A 26420-nucleotide genomic window follows, 5' to 3' on the forward strand; every position below is an offset into this window, starting at 1 on the left:
CCGCCTACCGCGTTCCACCCCCGCCCCGAGGTTCCGGGTTCGATCCCCGGCTCCGCCCGCCCGAGTCCCCGCCGGACCCCAGGGGTCCCCTCGCCCRCCCTCTTCGGGACAGCAGCTCTGCGTGGGGGTCCTGCGGGGTTCCCTTGCGGAGACGGTGTCCGCACCCGCCGGGTGGGTGTCAGAAGCGGTGCGGACTCTCCCGGTGCCGCCCCGCCCCACCCTGCCCCGGCGCGCTCCCGCCGCTCCGCCCCGCGGGGACGCGCAGACCCGCCCGGCGCGGCCGGACTATCCGGTAAGCGACGGCAGCGGCAGCGGGATAGTGAGCGGAGGTGGTGGGGCTGGCGGGGCGCGGCACGGCCGGTCCGGTCTCGGTCTCGGTCTCGGTCTCGGTCTCGGTCTCGGTCTCGGTCTCGGTCTCGGTCACGGTCTCGGTCTCGGTCTCGGTCTCGCTCTCGGTCCTGGTCCGAGTCCTGGTCCCGTTCCGGTGCCCCCGCCCTCTCGGTGCCACCCGTCTCCGTCAGTGCTGTCCCCGCTCCCCGCACGCTGTTCTAACCGAGCCCACTCCGTTCCGCTCCCTGCACTCCCGCCCCGTCCGCCCGCCCGTGGCAGCTCCGGTCCCGGTCCCGTCCCGTCCCACCCTGGCAACCCCGGGTCCCGGCGCGGCCACAGCTTTGCTTCCCCCCGCTGCCTCCCCGGGGGTCCCTGCCGCGGTGGGATTGTTCAGGGGGACTCTGCCGCGTCCTGGGACTCCGGGTCCCCCAGCACATGCTCTGGGTGCCCTGGCTCCTTCGGCTGCAGGTGGAGCAACGCCCAGCCCCGGGCATCCCCAGAGCCACCCCGGCATCCCCGGGCTCCCCGGGGAGCCCCCCTGGACACCTCTAGGACACCCCGATTCCTCTGTTCTCCCGGTCAGCAGCGATGCTGCCCGAGACATTGAACCCTGGTCCCTCCCCGCCACCACTGGAGCCRTGTGCAGGGTGGTCTCAGGTGACCCCAGACTCTGCTCTCGGGGTGACGGTGGATTCCAGACGCCGCGGGCGCCAGGAGGGGAGCCGGGACTCTTCCCCCATCTTCATCCCTCTCTTGCAGCGAGGTCTCTCCATGAGCTTCCCCTCCGGTGCCTGAGCCCGGCAGCCCTCGGCAGGTGAGAGACGCGGGACTGGGGAGGGGACCAGGTGTGTCTCCCTGTCACCTGGCTGGAGCCGTCCTGCACCCACCCTCTCCCCGCGATCAGACGGACGTGAGGGGTCTGCAGGATTAAGAAGGAGACTGGGATCATTCAGCCACCTGCCACCCTCCTGCCACCCCTGAACGGGAAGTCCGAGGGGCTGGGGGTCGCACGGTGCCCACTGAGAGCCACCGGGTGCCGGGGCACTGCCCCTTGCGAAACCATCCGGGGTTGAGCAACGCCGGGCACGGCTCCAGCCCAGGACTCTCCCACGGCGCGTGGGCTCCCGTGGCTCTGGAGCGCGTCCCCAGGGAGGGGGCAGCAGGTCTGGGGTGGCTGAAGGTTTTGGGGGCTGTGCTGCCTGTGGCTGTTCCACTCCCCATTTGCAGARATCCCTTTGGCCTCTGATACGGTGTCAGGAGGTGGGATTGCTCCGTGGTGGAATTATGTTGGCAGCTCCCAGTACTGCAACAAGGGCTCCGTGCCTGCCCACTCCCCCCACTGAGGGGGGCTCCAGGAGGGACCCCGCTGCCGAGCCCTTCGGGGTCGCTGCACCACTTCAAGCGGTTGCCAAAAAACWCGGGATTTGATCGTTCTAACGATCCACTGGCACCAGTGCCTGCGCCTCCCCGCCGGCAGCCCTTCCGCCTGCGCTCTCGGGGGCTCGGGGGCCGGGAGCGGGGCTGGCCCTGTGCCCAGGTAGGGCTGTACCTGGTTTGTCACCTGTCCTGGGCAGGCAGCAGCACTGAAGGAGATGGGGTTGGCAGAAGGGTCCAAAGCACGGGTCGGGTGACCTTGGCACCTCGCGTCCCTTGGGAAGGGCTGAGGGTGACCCAGGTGCCACCCTGCCTGCGGATGCCATCCCAGCCGGCGGAAGGGAGGGGACCGTGGGAGCCGTGTCCCCGTGCTGTCCCCATTGCAGCCCCCACAGTCACAGCCTGTCATTAGGCGGGATGTGGTGGCCGCAGGGACCGGGCTAGCTGCCCGAGGACGCCGCACTGGGGCATTCCAGGGGCGTGAGGCCAAGGGGGTGGGTACAACGCCTGCCCGAGGTGAGACCCTGTGTTCATGAAGGGGGTCATGTCCCCTGTGTCCCCAAAGACGCCTGAGGTGGGAGCAGGGTCGCCACGGGAGCCACGGCGAAGGACTTGGCAGAGCTGTGCTGTTTGGATCCGAAGCTGCTGCACGGAACAAAGCCTAGCGCTCCCGCCGCTGCACTCGCGGGTTGTTTTCCTCCTGAGCTGGTATAAAACTCCTGGCAGTGCWCTGCAGCTCCGGGCACAGCGCGGCTGCCCGCGGTCCTGCTCCGGACACACTCGGGGCCTCAGCCCTGCCGTGCCGGGGTCCCACGTCATTCCTGGGGCAGGACCCCGTCCTGGGGAGGTGGGACCGGCAGAAGCTGCTGGAGCCTTGGGCTTACTGGGTCGGCGGGGGATGGGGTGAGTGTGGCTGAGCCTGTGCTGGGACTGCGGGTGGCACAGCAGGGGTGACACCTCCCCGGTGGGCTCTGACGGACGTGGGTGGGTGGGAKTTGCCCAGCCCTGCCGCAGATAACAGTGTGGCTGTCCCTGTGGCCAGACCACTCCCCTCAACGGGGCCCCATCCTGTAGGGATGTCAATGCTGGTGCATGTCCCCCACAGGATTGCGGGGGGCAGCTGTGCCTGTCCATTCCTGGGGCTGAGATAGGAATGGTGGTGGGGACCATAGAGGGCAATGGCAGGAGTCTCTCATAGGTCTGGTGCTGCATGGAGTGGGGTCCTGGCCTCTCTGAGGTGGCAGTGAGTTGGTGTGGGGTGCTCTGGTACATCAGTGACAGTGGCAGTGACAGTGGTAGTGGCACCACGGGGAGGTGCAGAGCTGTGATTCATTTCCAGATCCGGTGGTTTTGAGGCCATGGGCAAGGGGGTGGGGGGCAGATGAATACTTTTGGTGTTGGTTTCCAAAGCTTCAGTGCGTGAAGTTCTGCCGGGAGGAGCCAGTGGYGTCTGGCCCACCTGCATCCCCTGGGGTCCCATGGTGATGAGAGGGTGCAGGATCCCAACTGCCTCTACTGGGTGGGACCTGAGGGGCACACGAGGTGCTGGGATCTCCCAGGGATCTCCCGGAGCAGCCACGTGAGCTGGGGCAGGGAGCAAGGGGCTGCAGGGAGCTGGGGTCTCCCATACTTGGGGGTGGGCAGAGTGGTGGGCCTCCTCCATTTTGAGGTGCAGGGAAATGGGGGTCTTCTGACTCCCCTCTTTCCTGGTCATGTCTGCCCAGGAGCTGGGCACAGCCTGAGATGTGCTGGCATTGCCCTGGCCATTCTTCTGCCTGGCACATGCTGTGCTGCGGGATGCTGCCAGCAGGGAGGCTGCAACACACATGGTATGTTCCTTGTCACCAAAGGTGCAGTTGGTGTCATCACCCAGGCTGGCAAACGTGCACAGGGGTCACCATCAGCCTTGATGCCAGTGTGGGCACAAGCATGGGTGGCACATGTGTGTGCACTGAACCCAGGTCAGCGATCTGCTGGGTGACACAGTGGTGGCTGGACATGTGGTGACAGGAGTTGTGCTGCTGCTGCTGCTGCTGGGGGCATTGGCATGGGAGAGTGGACAGGAGGACACTTGCTGTSCTGGGGGGCCCCTGCTCCCAGTCTTGTCTCTTCTCATGGGATTTTGAGTCTGTGCTGTAGACAGATTGTCCTGGTGTGGATGTGTCAACTGGCTTCCATGGACGTGGGTGTCTCGGTGTGGATGTGATTGTCCTKGTGTGGACAGGCTGTCCAGGACATAATTGTCCTGGTGTGGACATGGGTGTCCCAATGTGAATGCGCTGCCTGTGACGCAGGTGCCAGCATCGTTGTCCCACTTCCCGCAGTGCTCAGCCCGCCGCCCCAGTGCTGGYGGTGCTGGTGGTATCAGAGGTGGGTCCTGGCGTAGGACGGGTTCAGGAGCTCATGGGCCCTCTGGGGCAGCCCCGAGGCAGTGTGGGGCTAAGGCCGAGCCCTCTAATCGCCTCAGCAGCTCAGGCAGGCCAGGGCCGGTCCCAGGAATGTGACTCYGGCGGCGCGGGAGTGGCCGTGGCGGCGGTGCCGAGAGCCCGTGGCAGTGGCAGGTCATTCCCGGTGTGGCCAGTGCTGGCAGCTGTCCGGGATCGCAGCCCTGCCCCGCTTATCGGGGCAGCCCGGCCTTGCACAAGGGGCCATTGTGCTGCGGGGCCACGCACGGGGCGCGGCTGGTGGCGATGCCAGCAGTGACACCGTCACGGTCCCGCCGCCACCATGGCCACGGGCGTGTGTCCCTACCCTTCTGCCCAGGAGCGGGACAAGGTGGTGGCACTGCAGCCATGCAGTGACCGTGGGATTGTCCTGGGGTGTCTAATCTGGACCTGTACCCCCATTGTGGGGTGTCAGAGCATCCTGGGAATGGGGCTGGCCACAGGGCACCGCTGGTTCTGGCCTTTTTCCGCAGTGCTGGCACGAGCCCTGAGCTGTTCCCAACCGCTGCTCATGTGTGACTCAGCGACTGCCATGGAAAGCAGAAGTGTCCCCCTGTGCTCTCCCCCAACTGTCCATCATCCTTTCCAGCAGGGTCATGCCCCTGGCTCCTGGGCACCACATGTTCCCTGGGCCACTATCCTGCTGAATCCCTGCTGTGACACCTGGGGGCCTGGACCCCCTTTTTGGGTGTTTTGGTGAGAGCACGACGTTCCCGAGAACAATCCCAGTGTGTTCCCAAACTAATCCTGAGCTGCCCACGGGATTAAGCCAAAAAGCTGCTTAGCGCCTGGAGCAGCGATGCCATCCTGCGCCGGCACTCCAGCACCCACCGAGGTGGTGGCCCAGTACCTCATCCCCCCCGTGGGAGGGTCCCATCCTGAATTTGGGGGGGGTTGAATGCTGGCGGCAGCTTGGCGGGCGCCCCAGGAGAGCGGTGTGGCAGGGCGGATAATCTGCTTGCTGGAATGTGGATGTGCTGGCTCCGGCCCCGGACGGGAGCGGAGCTTAGGAGCAGCTGGAGCAGGGTAGCACCGAATTTTGGGAAAAGGTGGGATCCAGGGCTGTGGTGAGGCTTGAGGAGCTGCAGCCTCGGTGTTCACTGAGGCTGCGACTCCTCAACCCTCACCACGGCCACTGGGCTGGCACCCCAGCGTGGCGGTGACAAGGATGGTGATGCCACCCATGTGAGACGCAGTCATCCGTCACCACCCTTCTCAGTCCCCACCGTCACGTGGGGCCACCTCCTGTGGCAATAAACCCGGCACACTGGTGCCAGAGGGGTCAGCGCAGGGCCCGGGGAGCTGCTGAAGGGCAAGTGTGGGTGGAAGCTGGTTTTGGCTGGGGGAACTGGGGGGGCTGTGGGGTTTCGGGAGGGTCGGGTGCTGCTGTGACCCCCCCAAGTCTGGCACCCTGCCCACACCCCGTGGAGTTGGGTGCTTGCCCGGGGTCCCGCTGCCCCGGCTCCACTCCCCTCCCGGCGTTTGTCTTGGCCACAGCTCTCCCATTCCAACCAGTGGCCAAGACAAACCAGCCCGGAGCCAGCCTAACCTGAGGAGGGGCAGCCCCGGCCCCTGCCTGTGGCGCTGCTCCGGAGAGACCCCCTGATCCCGCTCTGTGCCCCCAGGTTATGCTGCCCCGACAGCGTCCCCTGAGCCCTCGTGAGAAAGAAAAGGGATAAGCCAGCTGTGTTGAGGGCTGTGCTGGCACCATGACCCACTCCCAGGTGTCTTCCGAGCTTCACCACATCATCTCCTCAGCCTTCCAGAGCGTAAGTGCCACTGTGGGGGTGGGCCTCATGGCTGGGGTGGATGAGAGGCTGCACCCCCGTGATGGTGCCTGGAGGGGTGACCGGTGGCATGGCACAGCCCTCCTGCCATGGTGCACCTGGGGGATACCCGATTGCTGGGCTGTGGGATGCTGGCAGTGCCTATCCCATTGCTTAGGTGTTGTGGGGTGCTGGCAGGGCTGTGTGGCATCTGCCCCGTTGCTCGGTTTTGCGGTACCAGCAGTGCCCTGTGGCACCTGCCCTGTTGCTCAGCCATGGGACAGGAGTGCCCCACAGCAGCTCCCTGGGGCAGACTGCGCCAGCTGTTCCAGGATGGCAGGCGCCCTTGGAGCTGGCAAAGTGCCAGCGCTTCTGGTGGCACGGCYGTGATGGTGCCCGCAGTGCCAGTGCTGCCCCAGCGACTGGTCCCGGGCTGAGTTAATGATTGACCCCCACGTCACGCCGCGGCTGCCCGGTGCCGTTGGCAAGTCCCCGTCGCGTGCACGTGACTGGGGATGGGACTGGCCCCATCCTCATGGATTTCCTCCGGGGCTCCCTGGTAAGCTGCGGCCTGGGGGGCTGTTGGGGGCTCTCTCCATGGTGCCAACTCAGGGCACCGTGCCCACCTGTGCAAGGGTGATGCCAGGTGCTGGGCAAAGGAGTGTATTGGGTGCTGCTGGGGCACAGGGTGGAGCCTGGCAGGTTTGGGGCCATGGGGCTGTGGTCAAARGGGCTTGGGGGGTCTGGGGGATCGAAGGGGTCACAGGGATGGTAGAAGGGACGTGGTGGGGGGGATGTAAGTGCAGGATGTGGCCTAACCCTACTGCCGCCAGCACGTGGCAGCCTCTGTGTGCCAGGGGGGCGAGTGTGATGGGGTGGCATGGGTGATCACCTGGATCGCCCCCTGTGTCACCGGCCGGGTTACCCCCCGGGGGTCCCTGTGGTCACTGTGCACTGGGGACAGGGATGGGGGACCACGGCTGTGCCTAAATATGATACGGGGGCTGGGATTTGGGTGGGGTGGCCATAGCACAGCCTTTGACCGGCAAGTGCTGTGGGATGCCCACTGGGGGCGGTGGGAGCTGCCCCGCCGCTGCCCAGGGGTGTCGCTGCAGGCAGATCCCCATGCCTGGGTGCCCCTTGTAGCCCCTTGCTCCTCCATCGCATGTCCCCCCGTCCCCGGGTCCAGGATCTGCCTAGCCCCAGGGTCACTGGAGGGGATTTATTGGCGGGGCATGTAGCACCCGGGGATCGGAGTGTGGTCGTGGAGTCGCTGCATTCCTGGGGGGGGTGAATCTGAGCTGGGGGTGGGGAGCCGGTTGTTCGGGGGGAGCCGGGGCTCGGCGGTAGGGGCTGATGCATCCCGGGGTGCCAATGCGTCCTGGGGGGCCGGAGCTGGAGGGGGATCGGCGCATCCCGAGTGGGGCCGGTGCATCCCAAGGGGGCTGGTGCATCCCGGGGGGAGTCGGTGCATTCCGGGGGGGCCGGTCGCTCCGGGGCCGCTGCCGTTGCCGCGGTGCTGCCGGTGCCCTCTGCGTTTCCCGTCACCTTGAGACGGGCGCGAGGCGACTCCGTCAATATTTGGCGAGGCCGGGACGGAGCCGCCGCCCCCCCGGTTCCCTCCCCGGCTCCCCCTCGCTCCCCCCCGCCCCGCTCCTCGGCCCCATCCCCGGCCGGTCCCGCCGCTCCGATAAAGCGCTGCGGGAGCTGCGGCGGGAGCGGCTCCGCCATGACTCAGGTAGGACCGGCTGGGGACGCGCCCCCCGCAGCCCCCCCGCACTTCCCCAGCAACCCTCCCGCAACCGTCAGCCCCGCATAACCCTTAAAACAACCCCAGCTCCGAATCCCCTGTGTCCCTGCACCTCCTACAACCCCCAGTCCCACATACCCTCAAACCCCCCCGCACCCCCCATTCCTCCACATCCCTCTCCCCCCCCAGCCTTGCACCCCCTCCCGCCCCCCAGCCCCGCCCCCCCGCACCCGCAGCCCGTCTCCCCCGAGCCCACCCCTTGCCCTTCAGCACCCACGGCTGGGGTGCAGCAGCAGCAGCACTGGGCGGGGGGGGGCACAGCGCTGGGGGCACTGCGGGTGCAGGGGCTGGGGAACGGGGCGGGGACACCACTGGGGGCTGTCCGAGGGGCAGGGGGGCACGGCACCAGGGTGAGACACTGCAGGGGCTGAAGTTGTGCAGGGCACTGCCCTGGTGTGCTGGGTCCCAGTTCGCAGGAGAGCAGGGCACTGGGATACCCAGGGGCACAGCCCCGCGCCCTGGAACTGTGGTGCTSTGGCACATGGGGTGGAGGTAACACTGGAGCACAGTGCTGAGTCTGGGGGCACTGGCGGTGTGTGGGGTGTGAATGATGCAGTGGGTGCCCAGCCCAGGGCACAGGGGGTGCACAGCCCTTGGGTGCCRTTGGGGGCTCAGAGAGCCCCTGCCCGAGGCACCCATCGCACAGGAGTGCGTGACCGGGGCACGCTGGGGCCGGTGGCATGGTGGGTGGCAGTGCCAGGTGCCTGCTCATCCCTGCTGCTGGCCCACAGCCCGAGCAGGAGGCGCTGGGCGCCGGCTCACCTGCCTTTGTGGAGGAGGAGGAGGAGAAGGACCTGAACAAGGCGCTGGGCGTGGAGCGCTTCGAGGAGATCCTGAACGACGCTCATCCCCGCAGCGCGGAGGAGGCCGGGCGCAGCTAYGGCGAGGAGGACTTTGAGTGTGAGTGGGGCCACGGGCGGGCACAGAGGAGGGAATGGGTGGGGAGCAGTCAGGGGGCAAGCGGGCAGTGGGGAATGGGCAGGAAATGGGCAGGGARCAAACCACCAACTCTCTGTCCTCCTAGACCACCGCCAGTCGTCCCACCACATCCACCATCCCCTCTCCACGCACCTGCCCCTCGATGCCCGCCGCAAGAAAGGGGTCCCGAAAAAGGGCAAAAAGAAGGCCCGGCGTGCCTCTGTCCCTGGAGAGACTCCCACCATTGAGGAGGCCGAAGAGGATGAGGATGACGTGTGCGACACAGAGACAGAGCGGTCGGCGGAGGAGCTGCGGCAGCCCGGGCCAGCCGAGGCAGTGCAGGTGAGGGTGGGGCTGGGTTGGGCACAGCGCCCACGGGCTCAGCACATCTGGGCACAGCTGTAGCACCAGAGGAGCTGGGGCTGGTGGTGCCCATGGCCAGGGGGACACAGCTCCCCAGCAGCTGCTCACCCCCTCCCAGTTCTTCTTGCAAGAGGATGAGGTGACCGACCGCCGGGCAGAGGAGCCAGAGGCCACCGCGGTACTGCCTGGCTCCCCCCCGGAGGCCAAGGGGGGCATGACCCCAAAGGAATCCCAGGCCRGCAGGTGAGCTGAGGTTGGGCAACACTGGGGTTCTTGGGGAGTGGGCAGCATCTTTTGTCTGCCCCATGGCAGGGCTGGGGGGCACCAGTCCCCTCGGTCCCCCTTGGCAAGTTTGGGGGCTGAGCAGCCCTTTCCAGTCCCCCATGGCGGGTTGGGTTGCAGAGAGGGGCCCCACACTGAGGTGGGTTCCTGCCTTGCAGCCCTGATGCAGAGCAGGGAGCTCTGGGGGAGGGGGCAGCCACCGAGGCTGGGTCCCCAGGTCGTCCTGCACCCAAGTCACAGCTGGGGCACCGGAGCTACAACCTGCACGAACGGCGGTGCATTGGCAGCATGACGGCTGCTGAGCAGGACCGGTACCAGAAAATGCCGACAGATGAGTCAGAGGCACAGACACTGGCCTCAGCTGACCTGGACTACATGAAGAGTGAGTGGGGGGCTCCCTGTGCACCTGGGGCTGCACCGGTGGTGAATCTGTATCGGGCGAGTGGGGCCAGGACAATGGGTCAGGCAGTGCCAGTGGAGTGGGGCTGGGGGATGGTGGGGCTGGCATTGCTGGGGATGGTGGGGATGGGGGTGGGTTGGGACAGCAGGGCTGGCAGTGCCAGGTTGCTTTGTGGCTGCAGCCAAGCTGGGCTGGGTGCAGGCACTGACCCTGCTCCCAGGGTTGGGCACAACCACAGGGGACCCGTCCCTGGTGCCAGGCCTGGACCGAGTCCCTGTGGAGTGTGGCCAAGCCAGGGCACCTGGAGCCAGTGATGATGGTAGCAGTGATGGCTCCCCTGGGCACCCATCAGTCCCTGGGATTCGCAGTCCAGGGACTCTCAGGGTAGTGGGTGATGCTTTTGCTGTGGAGGTCCCGGGGGAGCGCAACCAGGGCAGAGCCCGTGTGCCACCAGGCACATGTGGGCCATGGCACATGGGGTGCAGATGACCCCAGTGCCGGGAGCCACCTTGATTCCTGCTTGGCACTGCTGGTGGTGACTGAGTGACCCCCCAAAGCTGCAGCATTCACCCTGGCATTGGGATGATCTCTCTGCCCTGAGCTATCCCAGGCAGGGTACATGGCTCCACAGCCACCCATACCAGGGCTCAGTGTCCCCTGTGCTGGGATTTGGGATGCAGGTCCCCACAGATTGCCGACTCCCCACCATAACTGACCCCCCCMTCAGGTCACCGCTTTGAGGATGTGCCAGGGGTGCGCCGGCACCTGGTGCGGAAGAGCGCCAAGGCACAGATGGTCCATGTCAGCAAGGACCACAAGGAGCCCAGCACACGGCAGCGCAAGCAGGACCGTCAGCCCCATGAGGTGCGGGATCCTGGGGCAGGGGACAGGCACGGACGGGGGGCCCTGGAGTCCTGGCACTAACCCAGCTGTGCTGCAGGTGTTTGTGGAGCTGAACGAGCTGGTGCTGGACAAGAACCAGGAGCTGCAGTGGAAGGAGACAGCACGCTGGATCAAGTTTGAGGAGGATGTGGAGGAGGAGACGGATCGCTGGGGCAAGCCACATGTGGCCTCCCTCTCCTTCCGCAGCCTCCTGGAGCTCCGCAAGACCCTGGCCCACGGTAGGGAGGTGGAGACCACCCTGTGGGGTCCATTGTGAGATGGGGTCCTGTCCCTGCTGGCCTCAGCCTCCCCTCCCTTGCCTAGGGGCCGTGCTCCTGGACCTGGACCAAAAGACGCTGCCGGGGGTGGCTCACCAGGTGGTGGAGCAGATGGTCATCACGGACCAGATCCGGGCTGAGGACCGTGCCAATGTGCTGCGGGCRCTGCTGCTCAAGCACAGGTGGGCGTGGGGGGCAAGAACAGCACCCTTCCCCTAGGCTCTGCTCYTTGAGCTATGGGAATAATGGTGTCCCCAGCATCCTGGCAATGGCTGTGCCATGGGGCCTCCCTTGACAGCCTTGGCCCTGTCCTGCAGCCACCCGAGCGACGAGAAGGAGTTCTCCTTCCCGCGGAACATTTCGGCAGGCAGCTTGGGCTCCCTGCTCATGCACCACCACAGCACCAACCACGTGGCTGAGGGCAGCGAGCCAGCTGTCACTGAGCCCCTCATCGCTGGCCACACCACCGAGCACGACACGCGCGTCGATGTGGAGCGGGAGGTGGGTGTCATGGCCCCCCCAGCCCTGCCTGTGCCCTGGGGAAAGGCCCTAACCCCAGTCCATCACTCTGTCCCCACAGAAGGAAGTCCTCACCCCCACGCCCCCAGCTGGCATCACTCGCTCCAAGTCAAAGCACGAGTTGAAGCTGCTGGAGAAAATCCCAGACAATGCTGAGGCCACGGTGGTGCTCGTGGGTATGGAAGGGCGARCAGGACAGGGGGGTGGGGACCACATGCTGGGCACCCTGATGACCCCTGTGCCCCTTGTGCCCCCCAGGCTGTGTGGAGTTCCTGGACCAGCCCACCATGGCCTTTGTGCGGCTGCAGGAGGCCGTGGAGCTGGACGCGGTGCTGGAGGTGCCCGTGCCTGTGCGGTTCCTCTTCGTGCTGCTGGGCCCCAGCAGCACCCACATGGACTATCATGAGATTGGGCGCTCCATCTCCACCCTCATGTCTGACAAGGTCCATGCCCCAGGGCATGGGGATCTTGCTGGGGTGGGGGGCTCTGGGTCTGTGCCAGGATCAGGGTTCAGGGCTCTGCTGGAGCAGGGGCTTGAGGCTGTGCTGGGCAGGGAGCTTGGGGTTGTGCCAGGGCTGGGAGTTCAGGGTCATGCTGTGGCCAGGGTCTTGATGGGGCCAGGGTCTTGATGGGGCCAGGGTCTACCAGTGGTTTGGGGCTGTGATGGGACAGGGACCTCAGGTCTCAGGCAGGATGGGCTGGAGGGCTCAGATCATGCCAATGCTGAGGTCTAGAGACATGCCAGCATGAAGGCTTGGGGTCCTGTCAGGGCTGAGGAGCTTGGGGCCATACCAGGATGGCAGCTGGCCCTTTCCATGTTTGCATCTTATGGCCATGCTGGGGTGGRGACTAGGGCTCTGCTGGGGTTGGGGGCTCAGGGCCATGACAGGACCAGGGCCRTACTGAGGCTGTGGGTTTGGGGTTGTGTGAAGGCGGGATCTCAGAACACCCTAGTGCTGTGGGATGGGTACTGACTGCCATTGTCCCCCAGCAATTCCACGAGGCCGCGTACCTGGCTGACGACCGGCATGACCTGCTGAACGCCATCAACGAGTTCCTGGACTGCAGCGTGGTGCTACCGCCATCCGAGGTGCAGGGCGAGGAGCTGCTGCGCAGCGTCGCTCATTTCCAGCGCGAGATGCTGAAGAAGAGGATGGAGCAGGAGCGGAGGCTGCTGCTGGAGCCCAAGTCCCCTGAGGAGAAAGGTGCCTGGGGCAGGGCTGKGGCCAGGGTGGGGTTTGGGGGGGTGTCCCAGCTGGTGGGGTCTCACCGTCTGCCTGTCCATGCATCCACCCACCCCCAGCGCTGCTGAAGCTCAAAGTGGTGGAGGATGAGGCTGAGGACGATGACCCCCTGAGGCGCACGGGCCGCCCCTTTGGGGGGCTGATCCGGGACATGCGGCGGCGGTACCCCCAGTACCTGAGTGACTTCCGCGATGCGCTGGACCCCCAATGCATCGCTGCCGTCATCTTTATCTACTTCGCTGCCTTGTCACCTGCCATCACCTTTGGGGGGCTGCTGGGTGAGTGGTGGGGCTGTGAAGGCCTGTGGGGGGTGGCGGGGTCACAGGGGGCTGCAAGGGTGGCTGGGTGCCACCCGGTACATGTGCTGTGGGGCAACGCTGTGGCGCTGAGGCCAAAGGATCCATCCTGCTGGTGTGCCTGAGCCTGTCCTGCTGCAGGGGAGAAGACGCAGGACCTGATTGGGGTGTCGGAGCTGATCATCTCAACGTCGCTGCAGGGCGTCCTCTTCTGCCTGCTGGGTGCTCAGCCCCTACTCGTCATTGGCTTCTCGGGGCCACTACTCGTCTTTGAGGAAGCCTTCTTCACGGTGAGGGGCTGGGGTCTGCCCTGGGGGCAGGGGGAGTCACTCCCACCCTGGCCCCCTTGCCCAGGGCAGACATCCCCCCAGTGCTCCTGCCAGGGCTCTGCCCCAMTGTGTCCAGCCTTGCGATCATCCTGACACTCATCTGTCCATCCGTCTGCGGGGCTGGGCAGTTCTGCACATCCAACGACCTGGAGTACCTGGTGGGACGTGTCTGGATCGGCTTCTGGCTCATCCTCATCGTGCTGGTCATGGTGGCCTTTGAGGGCAGCTTCCTGGTGCGTTTTGTCTCCCGCTTCACCCAGGAGATCTTTGCCTTTCTCATCTCTCTCATCTTCATCTATGAGACCTTCTCCAAGCTGGCTAAGGTGAGCCGGGGAGCGTGAGCCAGGGTGGGCTGCAGCAGGGCCAGGCAGGATGGGACTGAACATCCCGTCCTGCTGCTGCAGATCTTCCAAGAGCACCCGCTACATGGCTGCTTGAGCGCCAACAGCTCGGCTGAGGCCTGGGACAACGGCAGCACGGTCGCAGTCAACGCCACAGCCCTGGCCACCCGTGGTGCCACCAAGGTCACGGGGCAGCCCAACACAGCGCTGCTCTCACTTGTGCTCATGGCCGGCACTTTCTTCATCGCCTTCTTCCTGCGCAAGTTCAAGAACAGCCGCTTCTTCCCCGGACGGGTGCGTGGGGATGGCCGTGGGGCTGGGACGAGCCTGGGGCCTTGGGGCTGGGACGAGCCCAGGGGGCTGGGGTGAGCCGGGGGGCTGTGGCCAGGTTGGCGCTGGTGTTCCCCCAGATCCGGAGGCTCATCGGGGACTTTGGGGTGCCTATCGCCATTCTGGTGATGGTGCTGGTGGACTACAGCATCCAGGACACCTACACACAGGTGAGCAGCYACCCACCCACCCCCTGGGCAGGATCCCTCATCCCACACCCTCCTATGGGTCCCTGTGCACCATCCCACTGTCCTGGCTGTGGACAGCAGCCATCTGGTCCCAGCACAGTTGCACCTGCTCAGTCACCTCTGGCTCCCAGCATCTGACCTTCCTGCTTCCTTTGAGTCTGGTGGTCCTGGTGCCTCCATAGCCACTCACTCTGGGGGGCACAGCCAGTGGCCTCTCCTCAGCATTTCTGTCTCCTCTACCCCCCTGCAGAAGCTGAGTGTGCCCAGTGGGTTCTCAGTGACAGCTCCAGACAAGCGGGGTTGGGTGATCAACCCTTTGGGTGAACAGAGTGACTTCCCTGTGTGGATGATGGTGGCCAGCGGCCTTCCCGCCGTCCTTGTCTTCATCCTCATCTTCATGGAGACCCAGATCACCACGTGAGTGCAGTGGGGTTGGGCAAGGGGCATTGGTGGGGCAAAGGGGAGGCTGTGCTCTGCTGACCATCTGCTCTTGTGCCCAGGCTGATCATCAGCAAGAAGGAGCGGATGCTTCAGAAGGGCTCTGGGTTCCACCTCGACCTACTGCTCATCGTAGCCATGGGTGGTTTCTTCGCGCTCTTTGGGTTACCCTGGCTTGCTGCAGCCACTGTTCGCTCAGTCACCCATGCCAATGCCCTCACTGTCATGAGCAAGGCTGTGGCACCTGGGGACAAGCCCAAGATCCAGGAGGTGAAGGAGCAGCGGGTCACCGGGCTGCTGGTGGCTGTGCTTGTTGGTAGGTCTGGCACTGGGGACACAGGCATGTGGGAATCTCCCCATGTGAGGGGGCTAAGTGGGCAGAGTGAAATGGGGCTGGAGGGCTGTGCTGAGCCCTTTCCCCAGGCTGACACAACTCTGGCCCAGGGCTATCCATCGTCATYGGGGACCTGCTGCGGCAGATCCCACTTGCCGTGCTCTTTGGCATCTTCCTCTACATGGGTGTCACCTCCCTCAATGGCATCCAGTTCTACGAACGCCTGCAGCTGCTGCTGATGCCCGCCAAGCACCATCCTGATGTCACCTATGTCAAAAAGGTGGGGAGGGGGCCTGGGGAGGATCCTTGTCTGGGACCCTTGTCTGGGACAGCAGCAAGGCTGGGCCACCCTTGGGTGGGACCACTGAGGTGTCTGCACGATAGGCTGTGGCCGAGCCTTGTTTAGGGGGGCAGAGGAGGACAGGGTAGGGCCAGGGGAGCTAGACCCCAGCAGAGCTGGGGGAGCTGTGTCTGGGGTTGTGGGTACCCCTGAGCCAGGCTGTGTCTGTGGTGGGAGGGGGACGCGGGGCCCAGCCAGGCGCCCCAGCACTGACACCTCTCCGTGCCCAGGTGCGCACGCTGCGCATGCACCTGTTCACCGGGCTGCAGCTGGCCTGCCTGGCCGTGCTCTGGGCCGTCATGTCCACTGTGGCCTCCCTCGCCTTCCCCTTCATCCTCATCCTCACGGTGCCGCTCCGCATGTGCCTGCTCAGCCGCATCTTCACCGACCGCGAGATGAAGTGTGTAAGTGGCCGCCTTTCTTGTCCCCCGGGGGGTAGGCAAGGGCGGCGGGCTCCCGGGGAGAGCAGGGTCGGGCGGGCCCTCGCTGCCCCTCAGCCGCCGGGGAGAGCAGGGTCGGGCGGGCAGTCGCTGCCCCTCAGCCGCCGGGGAGGGCAGGGTCGGGCGGGCCCTCGCTGCCCCTCAGCCGCCGGGGAGAGCAGGGTCGGGCGGGCAGTCGCTGCCCCTCAGCCGCCGGGGAGGGCAGGGTCGGGCGGGCCCTCGCTGCCCCTCAGCCGCCGGGGAGGGCAGGGTCGGGCGGGCCCTCGCTGCCCCTCAGCCGCCGGGGAGGGCAGGGTCGGGCGGGCCCTCGCTGCTCCTCAGCCGCCGTGTCCTGCAGCTGGACGCGGCCGAGGCCGAGCCCATCCTGGACGAGCGGGAAGGTGTGGACGAGTACAACGAGATGCCGATGCCGGTGTGAAGGCACCAGCGGCTCACGGCTCGCTGTGGGCGTCGGGCACGGCCGGACCCTCRCACCGTGGGGCCGGGAGCAGTGGCTGTGCGGCCGTGCCCCGCGGGGATGGGCCCCCTGCACTCCCCAGGCCCTCGGAGGGCACCTGTCCAACAGATACCGGACCAGGCCCGCGGTACAGCCCCCCAGACACCTTCTGCCCACGCCCTGAACAGAGCCTTCCTGGCCCACTCAGCAGCGCTGCCGCTGCCCCCGCAGCCCCTGGGCTCCTGCCCGACACTCGGGCGTCACCTGAGCCCCTCCCCGGGCTTTATGGAACATGAATTCAAAGGCAATAAATAGCTTTAGCCCCAAGGGGCTCGGGGCAGAGGTGCTGGGGGACAGCCCTGCCAAGGGGAGCCTGCTCTGGCCTGTCCCTGGGGTGCTGCCAAGGTGAGGGCCAGGGCCCCCGCTGCCTTCAACTAATAAAGAGACCGGACTTTGCACACTTTTCACCAGTTTTATTGGAAAGTTCCCCCCTTCCCAAGCACCCCCCTCCTCCTGGCCCAGGCCCTGGGAACAGCCCCCTGYGCACACCCGCTCCCAGCCCTCCATATGATCCACTGCAGCCCCGCCCCCCCGCAGCCCATGGCGGGGCCAGGCTCAGTCCCCCATGCCAGTAGCTGTGCTGGAGGCACACAGACACCCCTGGGGCTGAGGGGAGCCCAGGCCTGGCCCCTGCAGCAACATGGACTGGGCTAGGGTGGCAAAGCTGAAGCAGGGGGGCCATGAGGGACCTTCCCCCCACCCCAGTACTACCACCTCCCCGCCCCACGCGCCCCTCAAGTCACACCCTGGCCCCCCACAATGGCAATAAATAATCTCACACTCCCCCAGCCCCTCAGCTGGARCAGATGCCCATGGCCTGGCCTCACAGCCTGGCCCCCCAGGATGGGGAGCATCTCCATATCCCCCTGACCCCCTGGGATGGGGGGCAGCTCCATATCCCCCTGCCCAGGGGAAGGGGCTGGCAGCACCCACCTGGCCCCCCACAACCCCCGGGTCTGTCCCTCAGAAGCGCAGCTCCCTCAGCTTCTGCCGCAGGTAGTGCTTGGCCTCCTCGATGCCACTCACCTTCTCCAGCTCTGTGTAGGGCAGCTGTGAGGGGACAGGGGTACAATGTCAGAGTGGTGACAGTATGTCTGGCCGCACCCATATCCCCAGTACCTCCAGCCCCCAACCCTGTTCAGCCTTCTGTGGTGGTGGGAGGAAGAGCCATGACACAAGACCCTCCCTGGAGGAGGGCAGCACGGTTCCTGGCAAGGGGATGGAGGGAAATGCAGACAATGGCCACCTCCAGGCTTGTCAAGCCTTAGCTCAGCCCTGGACAGGTGGTGCTGGCACACACAGGGAGGAATCTTGAGCCTCACCCCACCCTCGAGCCTGTCACCAGCCTCCATGAGAGGTGACAGCGTATTAGGGGGGCTGAAAACCCTGCAGGTCCAACAGCCCTGAGGGCACCACCAGCACCTACAGAGCAAGACTAAGGGTCATTTGCACCCATGCTCCAGCCACTTGCAGCACAGGGGAGGGGTTAAAGGTTTCCTCCTTAACAGGTGAGAGCTGGGGGCGTTCACCTGAAAGAGATAGCACTGGGGAGACCTTTTAGAGCCTCTTCCAGTGCTTAAATAGGCTCCAAGAGTGCTGGAGAGGGACTTCACTGGAAGGACAGGACACAGGAAATGCCTTTCCATTGCCATAGGGCAGGGATGGATGGGATATTGGGAAGGAATTGTTCCCTGTGAGGGTGGGGAGGCCCTGGCACAGGGTGCCCAGAGAAGTTGCAGCTGCCCCTCGATCCCTRGCAGTGTCCAAGGCCAGGATGGATGGGCCTTGGAGTGATCTGGCACAGTGAAGGTGCTCCTGTCCATGGCAGGGGGTGCCACTGGATGGGCTTTAAGGTCCCTTCAGCTGGATCCCTGCTGTGCCTTCTGCAGGAGGGACACAGACAGGCCTGTCCAGCCTGGCCCAAACACCAGCTCAAGGGAGAGCTGGCCCTGCTCCCTGCCCAGCTGCACTGCTGGGCACCTCCCAGGTGATTCCTCAGCAGAGTCACAAGACTCTGGAGCTCTGCATGAACACGGGGCTCTGGGCTGCTGAGCTCTAGAATGAAGAGGAGCCGGTACTGGCACAGCCTGGAGGCAGCAGCGGGTAAGGCGGTTTTGGAAGGGGAAGGGCTGTGGGATGGCACGGTGGAACCACCACTGTAATTCTGGTCCCCTCTGCAGTGCAAGAATGAACAGGACTGAGGGCTCATTTCCAGAGCCATTTTCCTCAGAAAGAACCCTCCTCAGGCTACAACCACCCACAAACAAGCGTGCGGGAGCTGCATATCCTAAACCAACACCCGGATTTTCCCAAAGGAGCTGCAAACCTGAGGGCTCTTCCACTCCCAGCACTCAGCAGGGAGCAGCTGGGGCTGGAATCAGGGCAGGCAGGGCTCTGGCACAGAAGGTGAACCAACCTCCTTCCTGCCCCCTTGGCATAAAGGGGTCACAGGTCACCACATGCGGACCTATGTGTGTCCCCACCTGATTTCACCCTGAGGCCCTGCACCCGCTACTGCCACTGTGGCTGAGTTTGCCAGCCCGGGCTGAACACCCTCCCGTTCCCCTCACTCAGGTCAGTTCTCGGCTCACAGGATGGACTGTCCCTTGTTTCTGCTTTCCCTCAAGGCTGGTGTCACCCACCAGCTGAATGGAAGAAGTCCTGGATGGGGTGGGGGAGGGCAAGAAGGAGCCATAAGAATGAGTCATTTCTGGTTCCTCTCACAGGGACAGCAGTGTTTACAATGGGCATGCCAGGTCTGGGCCCATCCTTCCACGGGGATGCCAGCTCTCAGCTCCAGGCCCATCAGATGACAGTTCACAGCCCATCACCCACGGTGCCCCCTGGTCCTGACGAGGCCAGGGCAGCCCCCACTTACCTGCACTAGACAGTATCCCAGCAGCCGCAGGTGCCGGTCCCTCATGGCCCGGGAGCCCACCAGGATGTCGGAGTTCTGGCAGTAGTGCCACTTGTCATTGACCGACAGCACCACCCTGTACGGGGGGACAGCAGAGAGTGCAGTGTCACACCAGGCCACAGAGTCACGCCACCCCACGGACTCTGCTCCCCAGCACTGCGGCAGCTGAAGGGCAGCACCTCAAATGACCCCAGACCCTGCTGGTGGCAGGGACAGCTGTACCCAGCACTCCAGGGCAGAGGGGATATGGATCTGTGGGTACCYCACAGCACTGGGCAGGAAGGGGCCAAGGCTGAGTGTGTCAGTGGGCAAGAGCCCAAGGCAGTGCCAGGGTGGCTGTCCTGCCAGAAGGGACCAGGAACACGGCCTGGGGACATGGCCCTGCTCTGTACCTCTGGATCTCCTCAGCTCCCTGTGGCTCCTCGCCTGGCCCCCGCTTGGAGCTGGGCCGGCATGGTGAGGGCGGGCGGCCGGCGTCCTCGCTGGCTGGRGGGCTCCGCTCCTCTGGTTCCTCCTGGGCCTGTTTCCCCTGGAAGCAGCTGTGTTTGTGGCCAGGGCAGCCAGAGGACTCCTCCTCCTCCTCCAGGATCTTGCCGATGGGGAACTGGAAGAGGGAGGTGGTGGAGGCGCGGGGGGAGCAGTCGGGGGTGCTGGGCGGCGGCGCCGAGAGGCACTCAGAGGGGCTGCTGAGCGTGGAGCTGCCCGGGCTGCCCAGGGACGGCTCCTTGCTCAGCCCACAGTAATAGTCTGAGGGAGGCTGGAAGCAGGGCCCCCCCGGGGCCGGGCAGAGYGCCGGCAGGAACCGTCCGGCCCGGCTGCTCTCCCGGGGGCCTGGGGGGCTGCTGGGTGTCTCTGGGGCGAATGGGGCAAAGTCCTGCAAGTCTGAGGTGAGGGCGAGCACACTGGAGCGCAGAGACATGGTGGCGAGGGATGTAGCTGGGGGAGCCCTGGAAGCTGCTGGAACACGTGAGAGAGGCAGCACTGTGCCTGAGTGGTTGATCCACAGCAGGAAGTCTGCAAGAGAGAGAACAGGGATCAGCGACTGATGGGACACGGGCTTGGGAACCCTGTGCCTCAGCTGGGACTCTGTGCCAGCAAACAGAGGTGCAGGGGAACCCCCCTCCCTGCAGTGGGAGGACTCAGGCAGCTTTGTCCCGAAGACATTGTCACAGAAAAGGCAGTGACAAAGCAGCCAGAGCTCATTCTGCCCCAAATAACCTCCTACCCTCAGTCCCCAGATCCCACTTGGCAGCCCTCTCCCCACAGCCCAGGGGTGTTACCTGTGCAGTACCCTGGTGGCAGCACCTCGTCCTGCCGGTAGCATTCCTCCCCCACCAGTTGTCGCAGTGCCTCGGCCACCAGTCCCTTGTAGCTGTGGGGAGAGGAGACAGTTGCAGGAGCACTGCAGGGGCTGGCCTGTCCCCCAGCACTGTTGGTACTGAGCACATCACACAGAGAGCGGAACTGCCAAGAGCAGGAAGAAGAGAGCTGGAGTTTTGGGCTTGGCTGCTGGGGGGCAAGAGGCAATGGGYTCCAGTTCCTTTCACAGAAAAGCTCTCACAGTATTGGGAACACCAAAAGCCCCTCAAAAAGGCTGCCCAGCCCCGGCAGCACTGCCCAGGGCAAGGGGAATTTAATAGCCCTGTGGATGTGGCACTTGGGGACATGGTCAGTGGTGGCCTTGGCAGTGCCAGAGGACAGGTAGACTCAGAGGTGTCTGAGGCTTTCTCCACCCAAACAATTCTGCAATTCCAAATGATTCTGTGATTCTACAGTGTTTCCCCACAGGTTCTGGAGCTGCCATAGGGGCCTTTACCCCAGCACTATCCAGGATCCTGTCAGAGTAGGTCATAGACACCCTGTCCCCCGCTGCGAGGAACAGCAGAAGGGTGCTCCCTTTCCCCCACTCACCTGTACTTCCTGTTGGCCTCATCAGCGGTCAGGGCATGCTCGAACATGAGGACACGGTAGCGTGGGTCGAGACGGGGGCCACTGTACTCCCGGAACTCCAGCTCCACTGCCGCGTCCAGCAGCGACAGGTACCGGCGCACGATCAGCGCGTAGGGGCTGCCTGCGGGGGGAAGCTGGGATGGAGCCCATAGGGATGGCCATCTGCTCACCCAGCCACGGTCTGGGGGACCACCCTCACCCCAACCGGGGCTCTGCCAGCTAGGAGGCCCCCAGCAAAGGCCCGACGTACTCATGACATTGGTGATGAAGGCTGGGGAGAAGACCTGGTGCAGGACAGTCTGAGGAAAGTGGCTGAGCTGGAACATGGACATGAGAATGTTGACAGTGGCCAGTGGCGAGCTGCCAGCCTTCTGCTCCAGGATGGCCTCCAGCTTGGGGAAGAGCTCGCCATGGTTGGAGGGGCGGTAGTTCATCCGGCTGAAGGGGAACACCAACTTCTGGATCACCTGTGGCAGGAGGAGAGTGTGGAGCCAGGGTGGGACAAAGGACAGGTCAGGGCCACCTGCCCAGTGCCACAAAGAGATGAGTGCTCAGAACCCGCTGGGACTGGGGCACAGCCTCTGGTCCCCTGGAATGCCCCATCGTGATGGAGAARGGCCATGGCTCCCGCAGCCCAGATGTGCCCACAGGTGGAGGTGACCCCACATGTGAGGCAAGCACGCACCTTGCTGTCAAGCTGCTCTCCACGCTTCAGCAAGAAGTTGGCGATGGTGTCAAGCAGCTGCGGCTCACGCAGCCGGTGCCGCGCCACGTACTTGGCGATGAGGGCCATGGTGTAGGGGGTGAGGTTCTCTGCCTTCCGGGGCAGCCACTCTGCCGAGCCAACATAGCAGGGAGGCCGTCACAGGGGCCAGCTCTGTCCCCACCGCAGGTCCTCTGCAGCCACCACAGCCCAGGCAGGTGGGAGGACAGGACCAGACAGTAGCACCAGTCCCAAAAATCTCAAAAGCCAGGCAGCTCCTAAAAACCCTCAGGTATGGGCCAGGTGAGAAGCTCAGGCGAATTCCTGTCATGCACAGCCAGAAGGCACAGCTGGAACGTGCACAGGTGGGGCTCTTCTGTAAAATCCCACCAAAACTCCACTGTGCCCAGCCTGGAGGCACCGTGGGAATACAGTCCCTGAAGGAATGGGGGGCTCCCAGCCTGTTAGAGAGCTGGGCTGGGCAGCCAGTGACAAGGGTGGCCATGACACAGGGCTCTTTCTGCTCCGGGCCCTTCTGCAGCTCAGCAGGGCCCCCGTAGGGGGTGTCATGACCCAAACAGGGCCGGGGAGGCGTCTGCAAGGCCACCCCTGCCACCTGGCCAGAGGCCCCCATGTCCTCTGCCTGCCCAGAGCACTGCACCTGCCACGCGGGGGGCAATGCTGGGACCCCAGCTGAGCACCCCTCACCTGCCATGCTGCGAATGAAGCGCTCCTGTCGGTTCTCATAGAAGAGCTGGGAGCTGAAGATGGCCTCCAGGGCCTTGTTGTTGGCTTCCTGGGCACACAGGGCCAGCATCTCGTCCAGCAGCGCCAGCTCGTGCTCCCGCATGGCGCTCACCTGGCCCAGAGTGTGCCGCACCAGCCGCAGGATCTTGCGGTTGTTGATGAGCTGCTGGTCGGAGGCTGCGTGGCCCTGCAGCGCCTGCGCCCGCAGCCGGTAGTAGGAGAGGAGCAGGAAGAGGGTCTGGGGGTGCCGCTCCTTCTCCAGGTGCCGCTCCAGGCTGCTGAGGCAGGACTCGACCAGTGGGTGGGGGCTGGAGGGGTGCAGCCGCATCACGCTACTGAACACCATCGACACATCCTTCTGGTTGAAACGGCCCAGGCGGCTGCGGGACTCATCCTCCAATACCCGCACGAGCGGCGACTCCCCGGGTAGCCCTGTGGGGAGAATGGGCACAGGTATGTCTCAGATCCTGGGCATGACTCAGCCTCATGAACACAACTCAGCCCCATGGCACAACCACCTCCAGAGCCTGAGCAGGAGACCACTGCAGTGACTGGGCGCATGTGCTGCATCAGTGACCAAACCAAGAAGGGGAAGGGGGAAGAGAAGGGGAAGCAGCAGCAGAACATCAGCGTATCTGCACCATGCAAAATGGTGTGGMGCTGTGGGGTCACTCCCACCCATCCCACCGGAAAGGGAGCAAGGTTAGTTTCCTAAGTCTCAAACATCTCAAAGACAAATAATCTACAGAATCCCAAATCCCAGGCTGTTTTGGATTGGAAAGAACCTCAAATCCCATCCAGTTCTACCCCTCTGCCATGGGCAGGGACATTTTCACTAGACCAGGTTGCTCCAAGCCCTGTCCAATCTGGAACACTTCCAGGGGCTCTGGGAACCCAAAAAACTCACCTTAAAAAGTTCATACAAAAAAATTGTGGTTGGAAAACAACTGAGACATCCCATGTGACCAAACTAAACCCTGTTTGTCCCAGCAGGGACTAATCCTTTGGCTTTTTTGACCTTCTCTCATTTCCCAGCTCAGCTTTAGCCTATGCGACCTGGCTCTCACGGAAACACTTCCCTGCAGCTCAGGACGTGTTATCCAGGCCTGGGCACAGGCTCAGTGCCTTGGCCGTCAGGAAGGATCACCTCAGCAGAAGCAAAGACCATTGGGGGGCCTGGAGGCCTCATCACCCCCAGGATTTGGGCAGGTACAGGCTGCCGGGTAGTGCAGGGCGAGTCAGTGTGGGTTATTTTTAATCAGAACTCAGGAGAGTGAACGTGCAGAATTGGTCTGAGCAGCCACTTCGTTCCATAAAAGGGCCTCAAAAGAATGCTGGAGTTTTTGCTAATGAGGGGAGAGGGGGCAGAACAAAGTGGGGGGCACGGCACAGCTGTGGGGGGCCCAGCATGGGGAACCTGGCGAGGGCAAGCAGTGCCGGCAGCTCCAGCTCAGTGTCAACAAACACCCGGCGCCACCGGCCTGGGGGGGACGGACACAACCAGCCCCCCCCACCCCCGGCAGGGGCTCGAGTTACTGCGTCAACCGCGGCTGGGCGGCTCCACCGAGCCCGGGCCCGGGGAGGCAGTGGGGAATGGGAATGAGAACAGGATGTGGGGAACCACAGACAAGAGGGCAGGCACCCACCAGATCATGGAATCCTGGAATCCTTTGGGTTGAAAGGGACCTTAAAGATTTCCAGCTCCAACCCCCTGCCATGACCAGGGTCACCTTCCACCAGACCAGGTCACTCCAAGCCCCGTCCAACCTGGCCTTGGACACTTCCAGGAATGGGGCAGCCACAGCTTCTCTGAACAACTTGTGCCAGGGTCTCCCCACCCTCTCAGGGAAGAATTCCTTCCAATATCCCATCTAGCCCTGCCCTGTGGCAGTGGGAAACCACCACGCCTCCTTGCCCCCACTCCAGTCCCTCAAGTCCCTCTCCAGCTGTCTTCTGAACAGAGGAGCTCCAGCCCTCAGAGCATCCCCATAGCCTCCTCTGGACTCACTCCACGCCATTCTGTTGGGCTTCAGAGCTGGAAGCAGCACTGCAGGTAGGGCCTCACCTGAGTGAGACAGAGGAGAAGATTCCCCCTACTGTCCTGCTGCTCACTTCTCTTTGGATGCTGACCCCATTGCCCTCCTTGAAGCAGGAAAACTTGCAGGGTCATCCTGGCCCACAGAAGGGGGAGCCTCTGGGACGCAGCCTCCCCAGCTCAGTAGCACCCCAGGGAAGCTGTGCAGGAACTCTAACATCTCCAACCCTCTCTCCTGTACAGCAATATCTGGTGACATGGGGCTTGTGCCTGCCAARAGCTCAGCCAAACCCATGGTCTCCCTCATCGGTACTCAGGTGTTTCCTGGTTTTCAGGTCGTAAAACTTCAGCTCTAGGAGTGGCTGATCCACGAGGCAGAGATGCCCAGCACCATGGCTTCCCTTGGCTCCAGCAACAAGCTCCTGGTCAGCCAGAGACACTAAGCCCTCCTGCCCTGGAGGAGCAGAGCATCTCTGCTGAGCTGAGCCCCCCAAGCCCTCCTGCCCCCTGACCAGAGTCCCCAAGGGTCACAGCTCCATCTGCAACAAATCCACCACATAACTCCCCACAAACTCTAGCCCTGGACCTCTGYTGGAGCCCCCTGCGCTTCCCACCCTGAGATCCCATGGGGTTTGCTCACCCAGCGCAGCCGCTGCGTACAGGCAGTTGACGATGCTGAAGTTGTCGAACTTGGCGCAGCCACTGACGATGGCCTGGCAGAGCGCGTGGAACTCGGGCTGCTCCAGCACCTGCCCTGCGGGACCGCGGCCATCCCCGGCCCCCATAGGTGGCCCTGGCTGCTGCTGCAGGAGCTGCCCCAACTTGTGAAGCGCGATGGGGTAGTGACTGGCTGACACTTTGCCCGGGTTCTGCGTGACCCAGCGCAGCACCTCGCCCACGCTGCGTGAACGTTCGATCAGCCGCTTCATGGTGAAGAAGGTGTCGTAGCTCATCTTCTCGTGGATGAAGTTCCAGCTCTTCCTCTTGCCATGGGCCCGGCCCCGGCCGCCGTCCGGAGGCACGGTGGGCAACAGCCCATGGCCGTAGGGGTCCAGGGGCAGCAGCAGCCGCGGCCTGGCCTTGCCGGCGCAGCAGCAGGCGGGGAACATCGCGGCACCGCGGCGCTCACGGGCAGCCGGGCCCCGCGGGCCCGCCCGGGTCAGAGCGCGGAGCCATGGGCACAGCAGCGGGCACAGCATGGCGGGGGCGGCGTGGCGCGGGGGGCTCCGCGGCTCCGGAGGACCCTGCAGGACAGACCGGTGGGGATGTGACGGGGAGAACTGCGGGACGGCCAGGGCTGGCGCGGGACACGGACGGCCGCGGTCACTCCCCGACCAGGCAGAGACTCCCCTCATCCACAGGGGTCCTCGCCCCCGGGTAGCCCCGCCTGCACAAGACGCCGGCACCGGGCCCGCCGCCCTGTCCGGGCCCATGTCTCGCCCAGCCCCGTGGTGCTGGGAGCTCCGGCCTGCCCGGTGTCCCCCGCCCCACAGCGCCCGCCCCTCTCCCGGGCATACACCGACCTCCAGCCGGTACCGGGCCCGCCCAGACCCACCCCCCGACAGGATTCTCGCCCCCCCACCCAGCCCGGTCCGGCCCGGCCTGGCCGTACATGGCGCTGGCGGTCGCTCRGTCCCGCCGCCACCGCCACCACTCAGCGCTGCCGGGACACGGACACGGCCCGGGAGCGCGGCCCCGCCGCCATCTTCCTACGGCCCCGCCCCACACGCGGCACTTCCGGGGCGGTGCCGGCGCGCGCTGCATGCAAATCACCACCGCGCCTCCGCCAATGAGCGAGAGCCCCACTAAGAGCGGGGCGGTGCCGCGAGCGCAGGCGCACTACGGCCCTGCGGAGCGCGTGGCCGGGAGCGCCAGGCCCCGCCCCCTCCCGGAGCCCCGCCCCCTCCCGGAGCCCCGCCCCCCGGT

The 26420-nt window shown here is 64.7% G+C and overlaps 2 protein-coding genes across 2 annotated transcripts; one reads left to right on the plus strand and one right to left on the minus strand.

The window, feature by feature from the left end:
* Nucleotides 1–6: 6 nt before the first annotated feature.
* On the plus strand, nt 7–16562 carry SLC4A2 (solute carrier family 4 member 2). The gene is made up of 24 exons (XM_057367895.1): nt 7–292; nt 1090–1144; nt 5774–5917; nt 8456–8624; nt 8749–8984; nt 9124–9248; nt 9446–9669; nt 10415–10551; nt 10628–10808; nt 10894–11029; nt 11165–11348; nt 11428–11542; nt 11625–11809; nt 12358–12571; nt 12670–12888; nt 13048–13196; nt 13364–13558; nt 13640–13870; nt 13987–14076; nt 14345–14511; nt 14595–14848; nt 14977–15146; nt 15437–15610; nt 15984–16562. The coding sequence occupies exons 3-24, from the start codon at nt 5858–5860 to the stop codon at nt 16062–16064; spliced, it is 3696 nt and encodes a 1231-aa protein (XP_057223878.1). The 5' UTR covers nt 7–292; nt 1090–1144; nt 5774–5857; the 3' UTR covers nt 16065–16562.
* Nucleotides 16563–16589: 27 nt separating this feature from the next.
* On the minus strand, nt 16590–26237 carry FASTK (Fas activated serine/threonine kinase). The gene is made up of 10 exons (XM_057367896.1): nt 26107–26237; nt 25135–25738; nt 22421–22891; nt 21695–21843; nt 21260–21476; nt 20971–21130; nt 20340–20431; nt 19452–20073; nt 19021–19135; nt 16590–17192 (listed from the first exon to the last, which is right to left on the minus strand). Exons 2-10 carry the CDS (start codon nt 25691–25693, stop codon nt 17106–17108), a joined length of 2472 nt encoding a protein of 823 aa, XP_057223879.1. The 5' UTR covers nt 25694–25738; nt 26107–26237; the 3' UTR covers nt 16590–17105.
* Between the last annotated feature and the right edge of the window lie 183 nt (nt 26238–26420).

This window comes from Malurus melanocephalus, unplaced genomic scaffold, assembly GCF_030028575.1.
Source record: "Malurus melanocephalus ecotype Western Australia unplaced genomic scaffold, MMel_1.1 scaffold_86, whole genome shotgun sequence".
Classification (NCBI taxonomy): Eukaryota; Metazoa; Chordata; class Aves; order Passeriformes; family Maluridae; genus Malurus; species Malurus melanocephalus.